The sequence below is a fragment of the Phalacrocorax carbo genome, chromosome 1 (assembly GCF_963921805.1).
Source record: "Phalacrocorax carbo chromosome 1, bPhaCar2.1, whole genome shotgun sequence".
NCBI lineage: Eukaryota > Metazoa > Chordata > Aves > Suliformes > Phalacrocoracidae > Phalacrocorax > Phalacrocorax carbo.
Window position 1 is genome coordinate 162,892,441 of NC_087513.1, and position 20,905 is coordinate 162,913,345.

General features: G+C 39.7%; 1 protein-coding gene across 4 annotated transcripts in view; it reads right to left on the reverse strand.

The window, feature by feature from the left end:
- The window catches only part of GPC5 (glypican 5), a 773,121-nt gene that overhangs the window by 479,801 nt on the left and 272,415 nt on the right, over nt 1-20,905 (reverse strand). For all 4 annotated transcript variants that reach the window (XM_064440689.1, XM_064440690.1, XM_064440691.1 and 1 more), the window contains exon 6: nt 19,817-19,937. In XM_064440689.1, coding sequence (XP_064296759.1) covers nt 19,817-19,937 — 121 coding nt within the window. The remainder of the gene's footprint in view (nt 1-19,816; nt 19,938-20,905) is intronic.

The window sequence follows — 20,905 nt, forward strand, 5'->3', positions numbered from 1 at the left end:
TCTCTCTTCCTCCCTCGTCTCAGCTGTGGAGAAACTGTCCCGGCAGGTCCAGCAACTCAAAGAAGATATGTCCTACTCCCCACTGGTACAGACCAGTATCTCAGCCATTAGGAGTAAGAGTCCCTTTGCTCAAGAGAGAGGATATACACCTCAGGACACCCTATGGTTTTACCTGCGTGACCACAGAGAGGACATGAGGAAGTGGGATGGAAAACCTACCTCAATCCTAGAGGCACGGGTGCGTGAGCTGCAAGGAAAAAGTCACTCAGGCGGGTTCTTTCAGGAAAGCTGCTGCTTCAATTTCCAGTGAGCAAGTCCCCAGACAGAGGAGCAGAAGTGCTGATTTTATTTCTAAGCGTAATAGAGGGAGTCCTGATTCACATTTACAGGAAGTGAGTTGTGACTGCCATGATCAAGACTAGAGGGGCCCTGCCTCCAGCCAGATGGAGGAAAGGGATAACCGGGTTTACTGGACTGTATGGATCCGATGTCCTGGCACATCTGACCCACAGGAGTATAAAGCTTTAGTGGACACCGGCGCACAGTGCACCTTAATGCCATCAAACTATATAGGGGCAGAACCCATCAGCATTGCTGGAGTGACAGGGGGATCCCAAGAGCTAACTGTACTGGAGGCCGAAGTGAGCCTCACTGGGAATGAGTGGCAGAAGCACCCCATTGTGACTGGCCCAGAGGCTCCGTGCATCCTTGGCATAGACTACCTCAGGAGAGGGTATTTCAAGGACCCAAAAGGTTACAAGTGGGCTTTTGGTGTAGCTGCCTTGGAGACGGAGGAAACTAAACAGCTGTCTACCTTGCCTTGCCCCTTGAAGGACCCTTCTGTTGTGGGGTTGCTGAAGGTCGAAGAACAACAGGTGCCAGTCGCCACCACAACAGTGCACCGGCGGCAATATCGCACCAATAGAGACTCTCTGATCCCCATCCATGGGTTCATTCACCAACTGAGGAGCCAAGGAGTCATCAGTAAGACCCACTCACCCTTTAACAGTCCCATATGGCCAGTGCGGAACTCTAATGGAGAGTGGAGGCTAACAGTAGACTATTGTGGCCTGAATGAAGTCACTCCACCATTGAGTGCTGCTGTGCCAGACATGCTAGAACTTCAATATGAACTGGAGTCAAAGGCAGCCAAGTGGTATGCCACAATTGATATTGCTAATGCATTCTTCTCAATCCCTCTGGCAGCAGAGTGCAGGCCACAGTTTGCTTTCACTTGGAGGGGCGTCCAGTATACCTGGAATCGACTGCCCCAGGGGTGGAAACACAGTCCTACCATTTGCCATGGACTGATTCAGACTGCACTGTAACAGGGTGGAGCTCTGGAGTCCTTCAATAGATTGATGACATCATTGTGTGGGGCAACACAGCAGAAGAAGTTTTTGAGAAAGAGAAGAAAATAGTCCAAACCCTTCTGAACGCTGGTTTTGTCATAAAACAAAGTAAAGGGTCCCGCAGAAGAGATCCAGTTCTTAGGAATGAAATGGCAAGATGGATGTCGTCAGATCCCAATAGATGTGATTAACAAAATAGCAGCCATGTCTCCACCAACCAGCAAAAAGGAAACACAAGCTTTCCTGAGCGTTGTGGGTTTTTGGAGAATGCATATTCTAGATTACAGTCTGATCGTAAGCCCTCTCTATCAAGTGACCCGGAAGAAGAATGATTTCAAATGGGGCCCTGAGCAACGACAAGCCTTTGAACAGATTAAAAAGGAAATAGTTCATGCAGTAGCTCTTGGGCCAGTCCGGGCAGGACAAGGTGTAAAGAATGTGCTCTACACTGCAGCCGGGAAGAATGGCCCTACCTGGAGCCTCTGGCAGAAAGTGCCAGGGGAGACCCAAGGTTGACCCCTAGGGTTTTGGAGTCGGGGATACAGAGGGTCCGAAGCCCGCTATACTCCAACTGAAAAAGAGATATTGGCAGCATATGAAGGGGTTCGAGCTGCTTCAGAAGTGGTTGGTACTGAGGCACAGTTGCTCCTGGCACCCCGACTGCCGGTGCTGGGCTGGATGTTCAGAGGAAATGTCCCCTCTACACACCATGTAACTGATGCTACATGGAGTAAATGGGTTGCACTGATCACGCAGCGGGCTCGAGTAGGAAACCCCAGTTGCCCAGGAATCTTGGAAGTGATCATGGACTGGCCAGGAGACTTTGGATTATCACCAGAGGAGGAGGTGACACCAATATTGGCAGAGTCCTTCAACAGCCTTGCCCAGTATGAGCCATATATCTCCTTGACCATAACAGAGTTAACAAGATTTAAAGGACTTTTAAGGAAAGCAGAACAATTTAAATAAAGAGGAAACATGAGAGCTAGCTTTTCAGACTGAGACTCGTCTGATAAGCTGCCAGTAATGTAAAGGCAGGAAAAGAACCTACCTTCTTACTTCCTTGAGTAAGAAGTGCTCCAGCACTTCCAGAGCCTGGGAACTGGGCAAACAGATTTCAGCAAAAAACGTATACTCTATTTAAACTCAGAGGCTAGTCACATAAAGAAAAGACAATTGAACCAGACACAGAAGTACATTAAGCCATTCATGCCCTCAGGCAGACCCTCAGCAAGATGGAGTAAAGTTCCCAATGAACTGCATTTGGTATCTGTCATACATCTCTGTGACTACTGGCTTTGGGGCAGGCACCATAAGGGTATGCAGTGCATAAGCAGCCTACAGCCCTAAGAGACAAAGTCTTGACTCTTGAGACCAAGTTGTTGAACTGAAGAATTGCAGGGAGACAGAGGGGTTTACCAACAGTACTCTTTGAACATTCATCTCCAGTGCTGCTGAGGAGCATGTTTTCATAGGAAGCCCATAGTGAACACCTGGATATAGCAATCTCATCTCTGTGCTAGCAACACCAGAAATCAACCAGAACAGCAGTGACCTATTGAGGGAAAGTAATCCTAATGATAGATCCTCTTCATCGTTTTGCAGTTATCCTCTTCCTGGAAGAAGGGATCCAACAGGGACTAGACATAGGCTGAAATGGTGGGGAAATAGTTCAGCGTGTGATGTCAGAGAAAAACATCACACTAAATTACCTGGCTGTGGTGAACCCTGTGAGTTGTCTAGATTAGATATCTACAAATTGCTGGAAAGGAATAAGTATTAATGAATCATGGATTCATGTAGCTTTGGGAAAAAAAAAGGCTCTGGAGACAACATTTAAGCTGTTTGGAAGAAAACTGAAGACCAAGCCTTCTACAGGAGCATTTACTGACATATTTTCAGTATCACACATAAGGCCAAAACTAGAAATACAGAGGCAAAGCTTTAATCTACAGTTGAAGAAAGAGTGCAAGTCAAAAACATTCAGATTAATCAAGAACAGGAGACACTTCAGAAATCAAGTGAGCTGATACAGGAGGGACTAAGTGCAGCTGAACTGTAAGGGAACCAGATGGCTGGCACTTCACACAACACTTCAAAAAGATTGTAAGGGAGTTCTTAAATGGAAGAACAGGGAAAAGCTGACAGCCATGACAAACTAAATACTAGATATGAAGTGTTGAACTGTGGCATAGAGGTGCCAAGGTTTAGAGAAGGACCTCTAGTGAAGGACAAGATAGAGGATAACAATAATCACATGGAAAGTGGAGAACAGATGGAATGGATCAAATAATAAACAAAAGCACTTCCTGAAGTGTTTCCATGACACTATTGCATGTCATGCTCCAGCGTTATGATGCTAACTGTTCAAAATCAGTATGAAACTTACTCAGAAAGCAGATTGTTACAACTCTGCATTTACAAGAGTGTTAAATCAGTGGATGAAGAAATAAAGAAAGTAATGATGGCTAGTGTTATGAACCTTATGAGCCTTACTGAGATACAGGTCTGATATAGGAGTTTGCATATTCTCACTAAAAAGTAATGTTGTCATATTTATTGACATATTGTGCTGTGATTTGATGTTTGCACAGATCTTGGTTCTTTGATATTAAAGCTCAAACAGAACAAATTTAACACAGACCTGAGTAAATAGTTCTGTTGCAAGGCAGAATCAGGGCAAAGCAGCTAAGTTAAGATGGAAATTATAGTTTAAGCTAACAGAATTTGAACTTTGTAATGTCTCTTAACCTTGTCACTGTGGTTTTACCACAATCATTCATTATTTGCACTTCACCACAATTAAAGCAAAAGTTCTCACAAAGACTATAATACTCTTGCTTTTCTACTTTCATGTATGAATAGTTACTAGCTAACAGTAAGACCTTAACTCAGATATTTAAAACTAGTTCTTTCTGTTATCGTCATGACTGGCTGAGAAGCAACATTTCTGTGTTCAGGCTGGGCTGTCACTATCCCAGACCTGCATGCCAATGGGAAACACAGAAGGCAGTAATCTGTTAAAAGAAATGCTATGACAGTGAAATATTTTATGGAATGAGGTGAAAACTATGAGATTCTTTAAGAAGATGGGAAGAGGAACTGGGGAGGGTAAGGAAACAAAAACGATAAGCTGATAAGTGGAGACTGGACCTTGGAAAATAGTACTTCATGGAAATATAGTACTATATGGAAGAGTGGTAGGACACTTTTCTCTTTACTGCAAATATACATCCCATCAACAGGCAGAAAAGAAAGAAAGACAGACTTTTATCCAAAATTAACTTACAATACTTCTAACAGTAAAAGCCTTTAGTCTTCATAAAATTTATTTTTGCACAGTCTGGATTATGGACCAGTGTGCCTATGAGCAGATTTATACAGTAATCAGATGTCAAGTAACACTAGATGTGGATAGTGATCATTTTTAACTACTTTGCTCAATTGAAGTGGCAAGCAGGTTACAAGAAAAGGAGCTTCGAATCAAAATGTTGTCATGCATGAAAAACTGGGGTCTATATATTGTGTTCAAGAAATTCTAAGTAACAGGAATATTTTAGGGCTCTCTCTACAAGTATTGTACAGATCCAGTTCATTGTTTGTTGTCTGGTTTTTCTTCTCCTACAGCTGTTTATGTCAGTGCAGTGAGGCAGTCTATAGATCAAGATGAACTACTTCCCAAGAAAAAAAAAAGCCCAGGGAAAAGAGGAAGCAGAGGTGCCTCATCAATGTCCCACTACCAGAACAGCACTTCCTACAATTATCACCAGCCCCAGGGTAGGAAGGAGACAGAGGTATCTTCATTTTCTCTACAATGTATGACCTACAGGGATGGAGATAATGAACTTTGCAAACAACTTAGGGTGGGTCCTTGACAGCAGAATGTCTAGATCTTCCCAAAAACTTTCATCTGTCTGCTTTTAAGGATATGACTGATCAGAAACAGACTAGGGTTAAGAAGGTCAAAAGACAGGAAAATTTATGACCACTAAGGAACTGGCATGTATGCTGGTTTTAAGCCAACAAATAAGATACTGTTACTTTAAGGATGTAAGGTCTTGGAAAGTCATTTAAAGAAATGGATGCATTAAAGTAAATCTAAATGAGACTGCACCATCTGTTTAATAAAGTATATCAAGATTGCTTTGGTTTCACATTTTAAGACAAAATTTGAAAAAGATTTTTCAAAAGTAGTAACTAACCTGCCTTGTAAAGAGCTACATAAATGTCTATTCAATCATATTATTATCAAAGTTATGATTTGTTATCTATGTTATAATTATATTTGTTATAATGAATCTTGACAAATTTTCTTCTATGAATGCATTTTTTATTACATGCTCATTTTAGAAGGAATTTAGAATCAGCATATTTATCAGACTTTGTTGTTTTGTTTTATTCTGTTTTATTTTGTTTTGTTTTTAATATGTCAGTTAAATACAGAGCAGTGCAATATTTCTCTTTCTGGAGAGAACCTAACCAACTTAACAAACCTAACCCCAAACCTAACAAATAATCATAGTCTGCCAGGACATATTTGTATTTGCTTGTATTATATCTTGAAACAAAAACTGAATTAAAAATTGCATAACACAGCTTGTTTCTAAATTTAATCCATTGTGCTGAACAGTTTTGCTGAGGCTTCATGCAAATTACGTACTTCACTTTTGGTTCTGATTCTTCACTTGCTGGCTAGCTCACTCAAGGCAGCACCAGGGTCTTGTTGAGCAAAATTTGTGCCCTTAAAATATATGGCACAGTTTCAAATATGGTTTGTGTTATTTGCATAGTTTTCACATGCACACTACGGGAGTTAAAAGCAGTTTAATGCACCACAGTATACTGCTTTTTTCTACAATTTCCTACATTTACAGAGAGCAAAAGACTAGGCAGATGAGTTCTTTAGGCAACAAATAGCCCTTATAGATAACATGGGATTAGTGTTTATAAGATTTCAGAGCAACAGATCATTTTCCAGACTGATATTTCTTGTGCCTGCAGAATGCATTGCTTATTGTACAGACTGACAAGGACAACAAATTATGATGATGCCTGCAGCAAATTACTTGCTCTGTATTGCTGTCCACAGGCCACTGATTCAGAGGATTTCCCAGGACTGATACTAAAAGGAAATAGCCTGTCTCAAATAGGACACATTCAATATGCTCAAAAAGGATGTATAATTTTTCAGGCCAGCAAGTCTGGATATAAACTTTTTTTGTCTCAGTAGTTAACTGCATACCACTGAAACACTGCTGCATTTCCTTTTTGCAGTGTTTTGTGCTACAATGGTACCTGTTTTGTTTTAGACATCACAGTTTTGTACAGTGAGTGTTGCACTTGTTCTAAGAAAAGGTCTTATGATCACTGATGATGAAGCAGCCTGTTTCCTAATGCTTTTTGCTTTGTAGTCGATGACAACCTGTTTTCATGGCCATAGCATTTATGATGACTGTTCCCATTGTATCAGTGTGTACATGTCCCATGTAATATGGCGTGTATTACCTGGTGCTAATAAAGTACAAGTACACACAGTAATGTTTTCCTCAGCTGTGACACTTGGACTGACAAGAGGCAATACATTTCCATTTTATCAACACTTACAGAATGCAATTATCTTTGAACTGATCTCTGCTGCTGTACAGAATCCACACCCAGTAAACTAACATGGGGAATGCACCAGCCAGTACTAACACACAAATGTACACACAGTACAGTTATCTTTTTTTATTCCCTTAATATATCAGCTTCGAGGAAATGCTCACTCAGTAATTTCCATCGTACTTGTGAGACCGTATGCCACTCTATATGCCACTTAGGTCTTAACAGTAACTACTCTAATTCCAGTTACTGCTCCACTCTTTTTTCCTTTTTAATGGTTGCTTGCGTACAAAGTATTTTGTTAATGTTTTTTATGATATCGACACACTATATTTGTTATTAATTAATATAGGAACAGTAAGCTGCTTCTCAAATTTTTGTTGACACCTTCCATTCTGATGTGATATTTAGCTGCTGAGCCTCTGCTCAGAAGAGTCTGCCAATGAAGATAACTATGGGATAGTTTTGTGTTATATATCAGTTTTCATAAGTTTACTTCTGACTAGAAGGTTGATTTCCTGCTTTACTTAAATCTTTTAAAGTCTCATTTGCTGTCAAAATCTACATTTCTCTTCCTTTTTTACCAAATATGTTGTTCCACATGAGTCAGTTTGGGAATATTCCTCTATCATTTACTAATGTAATAGAATCATAGAATCATAGAAGATCTCAAGTTGGAAGACACCCATAAGGACCATGGAGTCCAACTCCCTGCTCCTCACAGGACTACCTAAAACTAAACCATATGACTAAGACCGTCGTCCAGACACCCCTTGATCTCTGACAGGCTTGGTGCCATGACCACTTCTCTGGGGAGCCTGTTCCACTGACCAACCACCCTCTCTGTAAAGAACCTTTTCCTAATAAGCATATTGATTTCAGAAGCAGGTATTATAATGGTGTGTTAGGTGCAGGTGCCCAGGCGCTGGCAGCAGGGACTGCAGGAGGAGAGGCCAGGGGCTGCTCATGCCAGACACAGCCGGTTCCAGCTGGCTCCAACCCACCCACTGCAGGGCACAGCTGAGCCCTGTGGACAAGGTGGTGGTACCTTGGGGAAAGTATATTCAAGAAAGGGTAGAAAACACTGGGCATCAGCTGCGAGAGATAGCAGGGAGAAAAATGCAAGAGAAACAGCCCCACAGACACCAGGGCCAGCGAAGAAGGAGGGGGAGGAGGCGCTCCAGGTGCCAGAGCAGAGATTCCCCTGCAGCCTGTGGTGAAGACCATGGTGAGGAAGGCTGTCCCCCTGCAGCCCATGGAGGACCCCATGCCAGAGCAGGTGGGTGTGCCCTGAAGGAAGCTGCAGCCTGTGAAAAGCCCACGCTAGAGCAGGCTCCTGGCAGGGACTGCAGCCAGTGGAGAGGAGCCCACACAGAAGCTGCTTATTTCTGAAAGAGTTCAGCCCATGGGAAGGACCCATGCTGGAGCAGGGGAAACGTGTGAGCAGGAAGGAGTGGCAGAGATTAAGTGGTATGGACTGAGCACAATCCCCATCCCCATTTCCCCTATTTGAGTCATTTTTGCCCGTGACAGTAATTGGCAAGCAATCTCCCGTCTTTATCTCAGCCAATCAGCTTTGTCATCTTATTTTCTCCCACTATCCTATTGAGAAGGGGGAGTGAAAGAGCAGCTTGGTGGGCATCTGGCAGCCAGCCAAGGTCAAGCCACCACAAATAGTATTTGCTTGGATGCAAATAACAGCTTCAATTAATGCAGTTTCCTCCAGAAATGCTTCTGTTATTTACAGTGCAAATCTTGGAAAATAGTTCAAATGTAAAGACTGATTGAATTCTTATACTTAAACTCTCTTCATATGATTAAGCCAACCTTTTTAATAGTAATCAAGCTTATTCAAAGCTGCATATAAAATATTTGCAAAACAAACTAGCTTAATAATATTTCAGAAGACATTTAGGATAATAATATTTTACAGCAAACTGCAACCCACTGCAAAATACATTTTGTGAAGAAACTAATGACATAGTAGTTCTACTGCAGTACAAGAACAGCACAAGCCAGTATGGCTACAATTTGATACTCAAACAGATATTCACCTTTCACAATACTGGACATGTATGTATTCCAGTGTAGTTAGCAGACTGTAGCTAAATGAGCTAGGGCAGTCCCAAAATTTATTTCTTTAAGTAAGATTCACTGTGCTGTATGAAATTCTAATCAGATTAATTATATTTTTATCATTTCTCCTGCGATAGATACCAGTGAATACTAATATAATTAAAGAAAAAATCTATTAGCAGGGTATGTCCTTCCTTTTTTGTTGTCTGTTATATCTTAATAGACTTGCTGTCTATTATAAATAGAATATAGAATTATATATAGAATTTCAGGAATATTTCTTATTTTTTCAACCATTGCTTTTATGAAATATACATAGTATTAATATATAAAATTATATACAAAATTAATATATTTTTGCCTATTGTAGACATATTATATATGTCTATAATACACCAATTATTATAATCAATAATTTTATTGTTTGATTTTATATCTATCATCAGATTAATCATCAATCAACACCACAGATATTGGTGATCATAATCAAAATAACAATATATCTGTATTGTCCATTATAGACATAATGCTTGCATTTTGGTTTATTGTCAGCCAGACTTTTGAATGTAAAATGAATAATGTTGTTGTACTGCAAGTAGCTGAGACCTGTATGCATCTCTACAAAGTCAAATTATTGTTCCACATGAGAAAAAAGGATATGGTTCTTTAGTCATAAGAAGAAAGACTCTTTCACAAATGCAGATCCCATTAGGCAGGACACTTAATTTGCATTCCTAAACTGATTTCTATTTGATTATATACTAAGTAGTATGGTTGCTGTTGCACAGCAATTGATTCTCTAAATAGGAAGGCCAACAGCAAAAGTAATCCACAATAGCGCTCCCTAAAACAATACTCTATTGAAAGTATTCAGAGACAAGCCGGATGTTAAACTTGTGTTCACTCAAAATTACGTGCATTTCCTATACCAGTTTTCTTCTCCCCACTCACAAGACATCACAGAGATTAAATAAGTTACCCAATTAAAATATTAAATTAGGCGTTGACACCTCTGTCTCCCTTTAATAAAATTGAAAATGGACAATAAATTTAAGGAGGATTTTGCCTTTTTTTCTAACAATGAAAAAGCACAAATCCTCCCCCCAAATCCATTATGCAATATGTCACATTCATCTATACAACTAATGGGGTACTACCTCACTGCAAAAAGAAGGGATTTTTCTATTCTCTGATGAAATCGTAGAAGAAAGCAAAAATGTCCAGGTTTCACAGACTAACCCTTATGCTTCTGGAGCCCACCAAAGTTGATGAGAAGTTGAGTGAATACCATTCTGACTACTGCATCAGGGCCCTGAGGCTCTCTTGAACTCTCTAATTTATCCTATTATATATCAATATATATAGTCCCTTCCTTTTCTAAATTGGGATTGGAAGTTAAACGCATCAGAATCTCCTTTTCACATTCAGAATTTCTACTGCTTCCATGAAGTAGTGTCCTGGTTTCAGCCAGGATTGACTTATTTGTCTTCCTAGTAGCTGGTACAGTGCTGTGTTTTGGATTTAGTATGAGAATAATGTTGATAACACACTGATGTTTTAGTTGTTGCTAAGTAGCGCTTACACTGGTCAAGGATTTTTTCAGCTTCCCATGCTCTGCCAGGTGCACAAGAAGCCAGGAAGGGAGGGGGCACAGCTGGGACAGCTGACCCCAACTGACCAAAGGGATATTCCATACCATATGACGTCATGCTCAGCACATAAAGCTGCGGGAAGAAGAAGGAAGGGGAGACATTCGGAGTGATGGGGTTTGCCTTCCCAAGTAACTGTTACGCGTGATGGAGCCCTGCTTTCCTGGAGACGGCTGAACACCTGCCTGCCCATGGGAAGGAGTGAATGAATTCCTTGTTTTGCTTTGCTTCTGGGCATGGCTTTTGCTTTGCTTGTTAAACTGTCCTTATCTCAACCCACGAGTTTTTTCCCTTTTACTCTTCTGCTTCTCTCCCCCATCCCGCTGGGAGGGAGTGAGCGAGCGGCTGTGTGGTGCTTCGTTGCCGACCAGGGTTATACCACAACAGGTAGGGGGACAAAACTGCTTTTTTTCTTTGAGATCTATAGCCAAAGTTATGGGAAGTTCAAAAGAAAGTATTAAAAGTGTTTTTTTAAAAATCCATTTTAAGAGAGTCAAGGATCATAAATGATAAATTATGAACAGGAAAAAATAATTTCCTTTCCACAGCTTTGCAAACAGTAAAGTAGATCAGATTCTCTAAAGTAAGCATCACAAAATCAGTGCCCCAGATCACATTGTTTGCCATAGCTATAACTCTTCCAAAATCTCAGAACTCTCCTTCACTTAATATTGTACTTAAAAATGAGAAGATAGAACAACATTCCTGTTTTGCTAAGAAACCCTAACACAAGCAGTTTTCACCAGCTATAGCAGCAAGCAATTTAGGTGCAAACAGGCTTTTGTAGAGAGCATCTGCACCATAATGAAAACTTGGGTTAGTGTCACTATCCACCTAAGTAGCTAGAAAAGGCTGTTTTGTTTTCTGTGCCACTGTTATCTGCACTAAATGGATAAGAATTGATAGTATCTCTCTGTTGCATCAATGCATGTTTTCTCACTGTGTACTGTACAGTGCTTTATAAGCAACAGAAGAAGAAAAAATAGCGAAAATGGATTTTAATTTTTTCATTTAGAGTTTTACACAAATCTGAACCTTAAACTTAGTTACAAAGCTCTGTGCAATGTACATTCTCTTCCTTTTGTTATTCACAGTAAGTGAAATAAAAATCTTTTCATTGAAGCACGAATCCTATTTTAAAAAGATAGTACACAAGAATGAGGATCATTTGTGCTAAATGATTAGGACTCTGATTAGCCTTTCATAACTTTGGTAAGCCAGTTAGTAAAAAACAAAACAAACCAGGAAAAAGATTATTGGGCTTTTATTTAAATTACTGACAAAAAGGACTATATGGCTGGTGACCCATTCTTTTCAATTTATCCCCTCAGCACCCCAACACTAAGAGATATATGGGCTCAACTTCATGCCCTCCTAATGCCACTTTTTCCTTCTCTGCCTTTCACCTGTAAACCATATGTAGGTTGGGGTTTGCACATAATTTTCCAGGACATATTGTCCTCTCAGAATGTTCATATAACTTTCAGTGCTTTGAGTTCGAAATACAGAAAGCCCACCTTTGTGAGCAACTAAGAGGGCATATACATTCATTGTCATTACAGAACTATGAAGAAAACCTTTTCACTCTTAAGAGATACAAAAGCATCAGTGATCTTGCACTCTAATATGCATTTTTGAGGTTGGAACTTTGTATTGCATTTTCATGGTGAGGTTTCAGTAGCAGGGGAGCTACACGGGTGCCTGCTAGAAGCTTCACCCATGTCCAGTACAGCCAGTGACAGCCAGCTCCAAGAGGGACCCACCGCTGGCCAAGGCCGAGCCCATCCATGATGGTGGTAGTGCCTCTGGGATAACATATTTAAAAAGGGGAAAAAACTGCTGTGCAACAGCAGCTGGGAGAGATGCGTGAGAATATGTGAGAGAAATGGCAGACACCAAGGTCGGTGAAGAAGGAGGGGGAGGAGGTGCTCAAGGCACCAGAGCAGAGCTTCCCCTGCAGCACATGCTGAAGACCATGGAGAGGCAGGCTGTCCTGCTGCAGCCCATGGAGGTTAACGGTGCAGCAGATATCCACCTGCACCTCACACCAGACCATCTGGATGCCCAAAGGAAGCTGTGACCCTGTGGGAAGCCTGCACTGGAGCAGGCTTCTGGCAGGACTTGTGACCCTGTGGGGGACCCACGCTGGAGCAGTTAATGAACTGTAGCTCATGGGAAGGACCCATGCTGGAGAAGTTCAAGGAGGACTGTCTCCCATGGGGGGGACCCCGCGCTGGAACAGGAGAAACAGTATGAGAAGTCTTCCCCCTGAGAAGGAAGGAGCGACAGAGATAAGTGCGGTGAACTGACCGTACACCCAGTCTGTGTCCCCCTGTGCTGGTTGCAGGGGGACAGGTAGAAATCTGGGAGCAAATTTGAGCCTGGGAAGAAGGGAAGGGTGGGGGGAATGTGTTTTAAGAGTTGGTTTTATTTCTCATTATCCTACTCTGATTTGATTGGTAATAAATTAAACTAATTTCCCCAAGTTGAGTCTGCTTTGCCAGTGATGGTAATTAGTGATTGATCTCCCCCTGGCCTTACCCAGACCCACAAGCATTTTGTTATATTTTCTCTCCCTTTTCCATTTGAGGAGGGGGAGTGATAGAGCAGCTTGGTGGGCACCTGTTGTCCAGCCAGGGTCAACCCACCACACAGCTGAAGTGTATTTTAAAAGAAGGAGGGTGAAACTCAGAAAATAATTTCCCATCTCATTTCTAACTGTTTAATAGCTTTACAGAAATTATGCCAATATTTTACATGCTGTGGTAATATTCAAGTATTTAACACATCTTCGTCACCAGCTAGCAGTCGGAGGGAGCTCACGGCAATACAGCATGATCAGCCAGCTCTCCATAGATGTGCCAAAAGACAGGAACAGCTCACACAACAAATATGAAATAGGCTTCTCTGTCAAGTAGGAATATCCTAATATGACACGTCACACTAATATTCTGTTCTCATGCCTTGCCAAGGATGGAATTTGTCCAAGGGATTGATTTCAAAAAGACAGTAACTTTGTATTAATTCCAGAAATAAAACAAAAGAAGGAGCCAACACATCAAATATGAAAGGGAGAGCCAACAAATCACTGGGAAAAAAATTAACATAATCAAGATACTGACCTATTCTGTACCTGCAGGATTGTTCTAACTTTAGAAGAAACTAAAACATGAAAAAGGCAGTAAAAACAAAATCTAAAGCAAAACTAACATTTAGATATGCATTCATAATATGAAAAACAAAACAAAACTTGTAAGGCAGTTTTTCCTATTGCAATAAAAATAATAAATAGGCTGTTTAGGAGCAAACACAGCTGCAAGAAATTCCAACGTCAGTGAATGTTGAATGGCTGTTGCACAAAGTGCACTGAAATTTTACCTCCCAGTTACCTCTATGGGGTACCTGGTATTGAATGGTGCAAAGAGCCGAATACAATCTATCAACAACAACAAAAAAATGTTTCAAAGGGAGTCTCCAAAATCATGTTACTGAAGAGTGTATCAAACTAAGGCCCTAAGTATCTGAGACTGTTAAATGCTGTAATCTTGAGAATTCACTCATTCCATGAGAAAGAATTGTATTTCAGTCATGAACAGAGTCATCAGAATGTATAATCTATTACCTTTATAAAGCAGCTTGAACTATTCTAAGAAGCAGAGGGATTTTAACTCTTAGATGATTATCATAACACTAAAGAAGGCACAAACTTGATATCAGTGATCAAAGGCAGAACTGCAAGTGCCACATCTCGCATATGAATAATTTAAAAACATGGTTCTTTGTACGTGCAGATGAGGACTCAGGTAATGTATTCCCTCACAATTTCCAATATGTACTTGAACAGCTCTTATGAAAACACATATTATTTTGCCTGTGCTGTGGTATATTGATAAAAGCTTTAAGATAAACAGCTGAAAAGTTTGGTTGTTAGTATGACAAATAAGTGTCAAAACAAAATCTCACCTCACTATTTTTGAGCTGGTTAAATGGGTAAACGATGGCATAGTGAAACACAGAGCTTACACTTCCCATGCCATAATAATGACCAGTAGTAAAGGAAAAATTAGATTGTCACCTACATTTTATGTCTTATGAAGTAGTGGCCTTTATTCACTTAAAGGATGTAGGCAGCACTTCCATTAGTGACAGTTTTCAGCCCTTTGAGGAGAAAGTAAATATTATTCCGTATATATCAGCTAGCAGTCCAGTGGTATAGCAGTATAACATGGGATCCTTTCCAAATAAGCCCAGGCACATCTTTTGTTGCACCTAGAAACAGGAAATCATTTATCCTAATAGAAGCATTTAAATTTCCAGTATAGTCAATAGAGTGGCAGGTGCCTCTGGAGGTCTCCAGAGGGAGATTTGGTCTGCCTAATTTAGACAGACAGACATAGGGTTATTTTCTACTATGGCAGGATTTCCTAAAATTAGGAAGTCTTTATTTCACCTCTAAATACAAGCTCCAGGTAACATCTATTATTTTCAAAAGCAGCATCTTTTTGAGATTGTCTTCTGAAAGAAGAAATACATTGAAGTGACCAAGGTCCAATCACCTGTAATCGCAGCACCAAAATATCATACTTACTTCACAACCTCAGTATTTGCACTTGCAGGAAAGACAAATGAGTCATGTTTTTAAATTATAGGGGAGGAAAGAAAAATAATTACCATTATTATTGCTGCCATATGCAACTGACTTTGCTTATCATGATTGCCTATTAGAGTGATAGTTGCAGATTGCAGTATGTAAGAGACTATGCACTGAACCCATTACTTGCCTACCGTGAAGATAAATGAATGAAGAAAAGCCCATCATTTAGAACTCTCTAAAACACCAGTCTGTATAAGTAAAGATTTTTACAAAAGGAGGTGATTTTGTCAAGTCATCTGCAGCACTGACTGGTTCAGCAGAGTTCATGTTACTTCCTCTATTTGTACTTTGTTGCTATGATTGTACTTTGCTGCTCCGGACCTGTGGAGTCCAGAGCACAGATTACAGCAGACAGGGTCCAATGGAATAAAAAAGTTCTATTGATTTTTGGTAAATCCACTATTTACAGAAAAAGAAGGGGGATTACAGTAAGACACTCACAAAGGAGAAGTGCCCAGAAACCACAGTCCCCTGGGAAAAGATGCTCTTCCTTATGCAACTAGTTAGGTTTCAGTGGTTTGAAGTTTTTAGTGGAATAGAACACAGAAAACAGAGTATGTTTAAACATTGTATGTTTACATATTTTAAAGCCGATTCTTTGCTTGGGATTTTTATGCACTGCTATATTTACCTTGCAAGAAAAGAGGAGATACTAGGAGACATTTGTTCTCTTCTGCACACAGTGCAGAATGGTCTTTGATCTGTTTTCTTATGTGCACATTAAAGGTGAGCAGGAAGGGATCTTTAAGATATCTGTTCTTCTATTGCTACTTGATAATATTTAATCATTTGTACAATAAATATGTATAGTCTCATTTCCTGAGAGCTCACTGGGTTCCCTTAAATGGACTCTCCTTTTGTATCTCAGAATATTCACTTCCTGTCCTCATTCTGGGATTCTTGACAGAAGGGAAATTTAGTGTAATTGTTGAGAAAAGGGGCCATCTGCTTTGATGACAGAGAGGAAAGGTTTCAGAAAACAATGGAACTTTCTAAGAAAGTTTTTCTACCCTGGATTTACTAGAGAGAATTACTTTTTCTGGTCTGGGAGGACAAATGTAATCAGTATGTATTTGCCAATCTGACTTAAATTATGTATTCTAAATGCAAAACTGGTCATCTTCTTCAAAATAATCCTTCTACCATTTAATAACCTCTCTTTTTTATAACCATTAGAAAAGAATGTATAATCATAAAATGAGATTTATTTCTTTTTAAGAGCTCCCCAAATGTTTGTATGTATCTTTACAAGTTCCTGGCTGTCTGAACTGTACCTAAGATCTCCAAAATAAAGAGAGTTATTTCAGAGAAATTAAAAGCCAGATAAAGAAAAAAATTATCCCGAGTACTCCAGCCCAGCTCAGACACCAGCAAAAGCAAAAGGCTTTGTTTTCAAGTAGACTTTAAGTTTGTTTATGGTTTGATAACATAGCCTTTGGAAAAGCAGAAGGTAGCATTACAAGAATTTCCAGTGTATATGCTAAATATTTCTCCTTAGAAAATGATACCTTTCTAGTTTGTGTGTTCAAACTAACAACTGCTTGGAAAGGGCTCAGAAACATGACACAAGGGTGAAATTCTTCAGACCAGACACCAAACTGCAGGTGTCTATAATGTAGATGCCAACATGTGGGCAAGACTAAAGAACTACTGCTCTTCTTATCCTAAAGCATGGATTTACATATGGCCAAATAAACAGCTCTCTAAGGTCGATGACTAGATCTACATATAAAGGAAGCTTAAACACCTAAATGCAGGTATCTGATTAAAGAACTGAGTTCCACCCCTGCTGCAAACAAATGCCACAGGTTATCACTGATTAAATTACATTTCAGTGCATTTCACCATTTTCACTGTAAGAAGTACCAGAAGCAAAGCTTCTGATTCTTTGCCATGTATTGATATTTACAAATTGGAAGAGACTATTCAGTCCTGAAAGCTTTGGTACCATGACAGGCTGCAAAAGCAAAGGAAAAATCAAGCAATACTTACTACTGATACACAGAGCTCTGACTGTGGTTGAGAAGGAAGGACCATATCCTATCATGACATCATGGGACAGAGAGAAATGCTACTTCAATATCCTGCATCTTGAAATGTTTAAAAGCTGATGTGAAAAGTCATATAAAGCTGAATTACCACTCCTAATACAGAAAGCAAATGGCTACATACAAATAACAACTAAATAACAAAAATGTACTTGTTTAGCATGCAAGGTTACAGCAACGTAGAATATATATAAAAATATATATAGTTGCTTACACAAATAGAAAGCTATATGTCACCCTGCCAATCTGTGTCACCTTAAAGCTAAATTCAAGTATATAAACCTTTACAGATTTCAGGAATTATTAATTCTGAAAAACAGGACAAAAATGAATTTTTTCTATGAAATTAGCTATTTAAAATTTTGCGGTGCAGTAATACTGTTTGGATAGAGTGCTGGTCTTAAGTATAACCCTGTCTATCTCTGGAGGCAGCACCACAACCCATTAAACTCCCCTTATTTAATCTGTCCATCATAAGCTTAATATGCAACTCATCCTTTTCATATCACAAAGGACAAAAAGGTGATCTTTTGTATTGAATCTCTAATTTACGTTCCCTATCCTCATTTCCCAAGCTGAAAATGGTAGAGAAGAAAGCTTTTTCTGCAGTTTCTTCAGCCCTTTTATCTGAGGAAAAGCAGTTATATGTTGGGTCTCTAAGGGATTTGACGCTCTCTTTATCCCCTGACCCGATTTCCATACTCAGAGCTGCAAGAAATGAAACCGTCCCATAGAAAGATAACATATTTGGATGTTAGTAATACTTACAGTATGTAAATTATATGTCCTTTTGCCCGAGACCCACTCTCCTCTTTCGGGACAAGGGCAAATAAGCTCTCAAAATGAAATACCTTGTAATGGAATTGTTCTAATCCACTCCTTTAGATCCTCACTCGAGGGGGAAACAACACAACTCCTAGTCTCTAGAGGAAAACAACACAATAAACTATACAGTGCAGATTTAATATCAAAGAAAGAGGGCATTCCTGATAGATGAAAGACCTTGAGACTTACCCAGGAAGATTTGCAATGTTTTTCTTTGCACAGTAATTTGTTGTTCTTAATTAAGTCATAGCATTTCTTTGGAGGGAAAACTGTATTCATTTTCTCACCATTGTAGTCACCATTTTAATAAAGAAAGAGACAAAAGCATGCTGAAGCTGGAGGGCTACAAAAGATATTTTTTTTAAGGAGGAAGAAATAATGATTGCCTTTGAGCTTCAATCTGGATACCACTTCTCCCAGAACACAACCCTACTGACAGAAAAGAAATTTTTTCTTTCTTTTTTTTCTATTTCACCACTCTTTCCTTTGTTGTCAGAGAGGAGTTATTTTTCACAAAGAGAGAAATAAGAACCAAGAGAGTTTATCATGAAGCTATCAGTAATGTTAGAATGGCTTGCTTATTTCAACTCCAGAAACCATTTGGGAAACTATATTTAAAAGCTGCCAAGAAGATGGAAAAACAAAATTAAAGCAAGCCCTCAGATGAAACTAAATGCAATAGGCAAGGAAGAGCTGTCTAGTATTTCTAATTCTCCTGTTTGGGGAAAGAGGTATACAAGGGGAGTGGAGACCATAAAGGTGCCAAGCTTGCATGCCCTTCTTAAATAGCCACTCCTTTTACCAGTGCAGATGAGAGGATACTGGGTTAGATGGGTCACTGACAAGAAATGCCAGTAGAGCATTTCTTATCACCGAGTCTTCAGATCAGAGTGGAAACTTGTATTTTTAAACTGAAATACAAAGTTGTCAGCAAAATAACTGTTGGTTTCAATAGAATCAGGTTTTTGTCCGGTAGTTCTAGCTGTCTGTGCATACAGATACAGCTTGTAACAAAAGAAAACTGTAATCCCTTAAACGTATTACAATAGTATGACTGTGCAGAACCATATTGGAACTGACTGCCTAGTAAGCCTTGAATTTAGTAACTCACAGGTATGTACATCAGGTAAAGAACATCAGCTCCTTTAGCAAGCATGCTATTCTTGTTCAAACTTCCTAGTTCTTCTATCTGGCATCTAAACAAAAAGCCTTGCAGCAAGACTAGTTAAGGAAGAACCCAGATTTAGTAAAGAGTGAAGAGGAAAATTATGTTTTATTGTTTCCTAAAGATATGCACCCAGTCAATATCCCTAAATCGTACTGTTTGTGCTTCTGTACACTTAACTGCAATGCTGACCTGTGGTACTCATGGGTACAAATGGCTCAGCTGCCAGAGTCTTCCTTCTTAGAATTATCTACCATATGCAAACCTTTTAACTAAATAATTTTCAATAATTGAAGTAGGACAGAGAGCAAGTAGTGTTTCGGTGTTGATGTGCACTGATCAGTAACTTGAATTAACAATTAACCTTTAACGTACAGTAAATTAATACTTTCACTGCTAAGGTGGTCTTTAGTACTATACTATATCTATAGGTAAAAGCAGCTTACCTGAATAACATGTTTCAGCTTGTCAATAATTTGACTTATTACAGGATCTGTTCCCTTCACTTTTACTTCTGGATTTGCAGACTGAGCTTTGATTCCACTGCCAACCACACGATGAGTATAGCTAGTTTAATACACAAACACACACACAAAAATGGTTTGGTAAGTTATTCTACTCTCAGAGAGTCATTTTCTAGTTTGTATTAACTCTTATGGCACCAAAATTCCACTTTAATGAGATGCATTAATTTTGTGCATATATTTTCACAGAAAATAATTACAGCATAATATAATTACTACATTCCACAAAGTTGTATTATTTATTATAGCTTTAATTTTACTACAGACTTTAAGAAGAAAAGACACATCCACATTTTGAAGCACAGAACATTCATCTTTATGCCTGTTTTAAAGTGTGTGCAAAGACTGTCCTCCATTTTGGTTTTGCTAAATACAAACTACATGGTGATTGCCTAAATGAATGACATTTCAGGTTTTCAAAACAAACTCCAGATTCTAGACACACTGTATGTTCAGAAGTACACCTGAAGTTTCCCGGTGTTTTTGTGAATGCACATACAGATTGAATATTTATTGCAGGGCAACAGCCAAATTGTGCATAAATTATTTAGCATTACATAACTGATATAAGTCCAGAGTTGGCCTGTCCTGGTTTGGCTGGGATTGAGTTACTTTTCTTCATAGTAACTAGTATGGGGCTGTGTTTTGGATTTGTGCTAAAAACAGTGGTGATAATGGGGAGCTGTTTTAGTTGTTGCTAAGTAGCGCTTACACTAGTCAAGGACTTTTTCGGCTCCCCATGCTCTGCCGGGTGCACAAGGAGCTGGGAGGGGGCACAGCCAGGACAGCTGACCCCAACTGACCAAAGGGATGTCCCACACCATATGATATCATGCTTAGCATATAAAGCTGAGGAAGAAGAAGGAAGAGGGGGACGCTTGGAGTGACGGCTGTTACACGTGGTGGAGCCCTGCTTTTCTGGAGATGGCTGAACACCTGCCTGCCCATGGGAAGGAGTGAATGAATTCCTTGTTTTGCTTTGCTTCTGCACGCAGCTTTTGCTTTACCTAT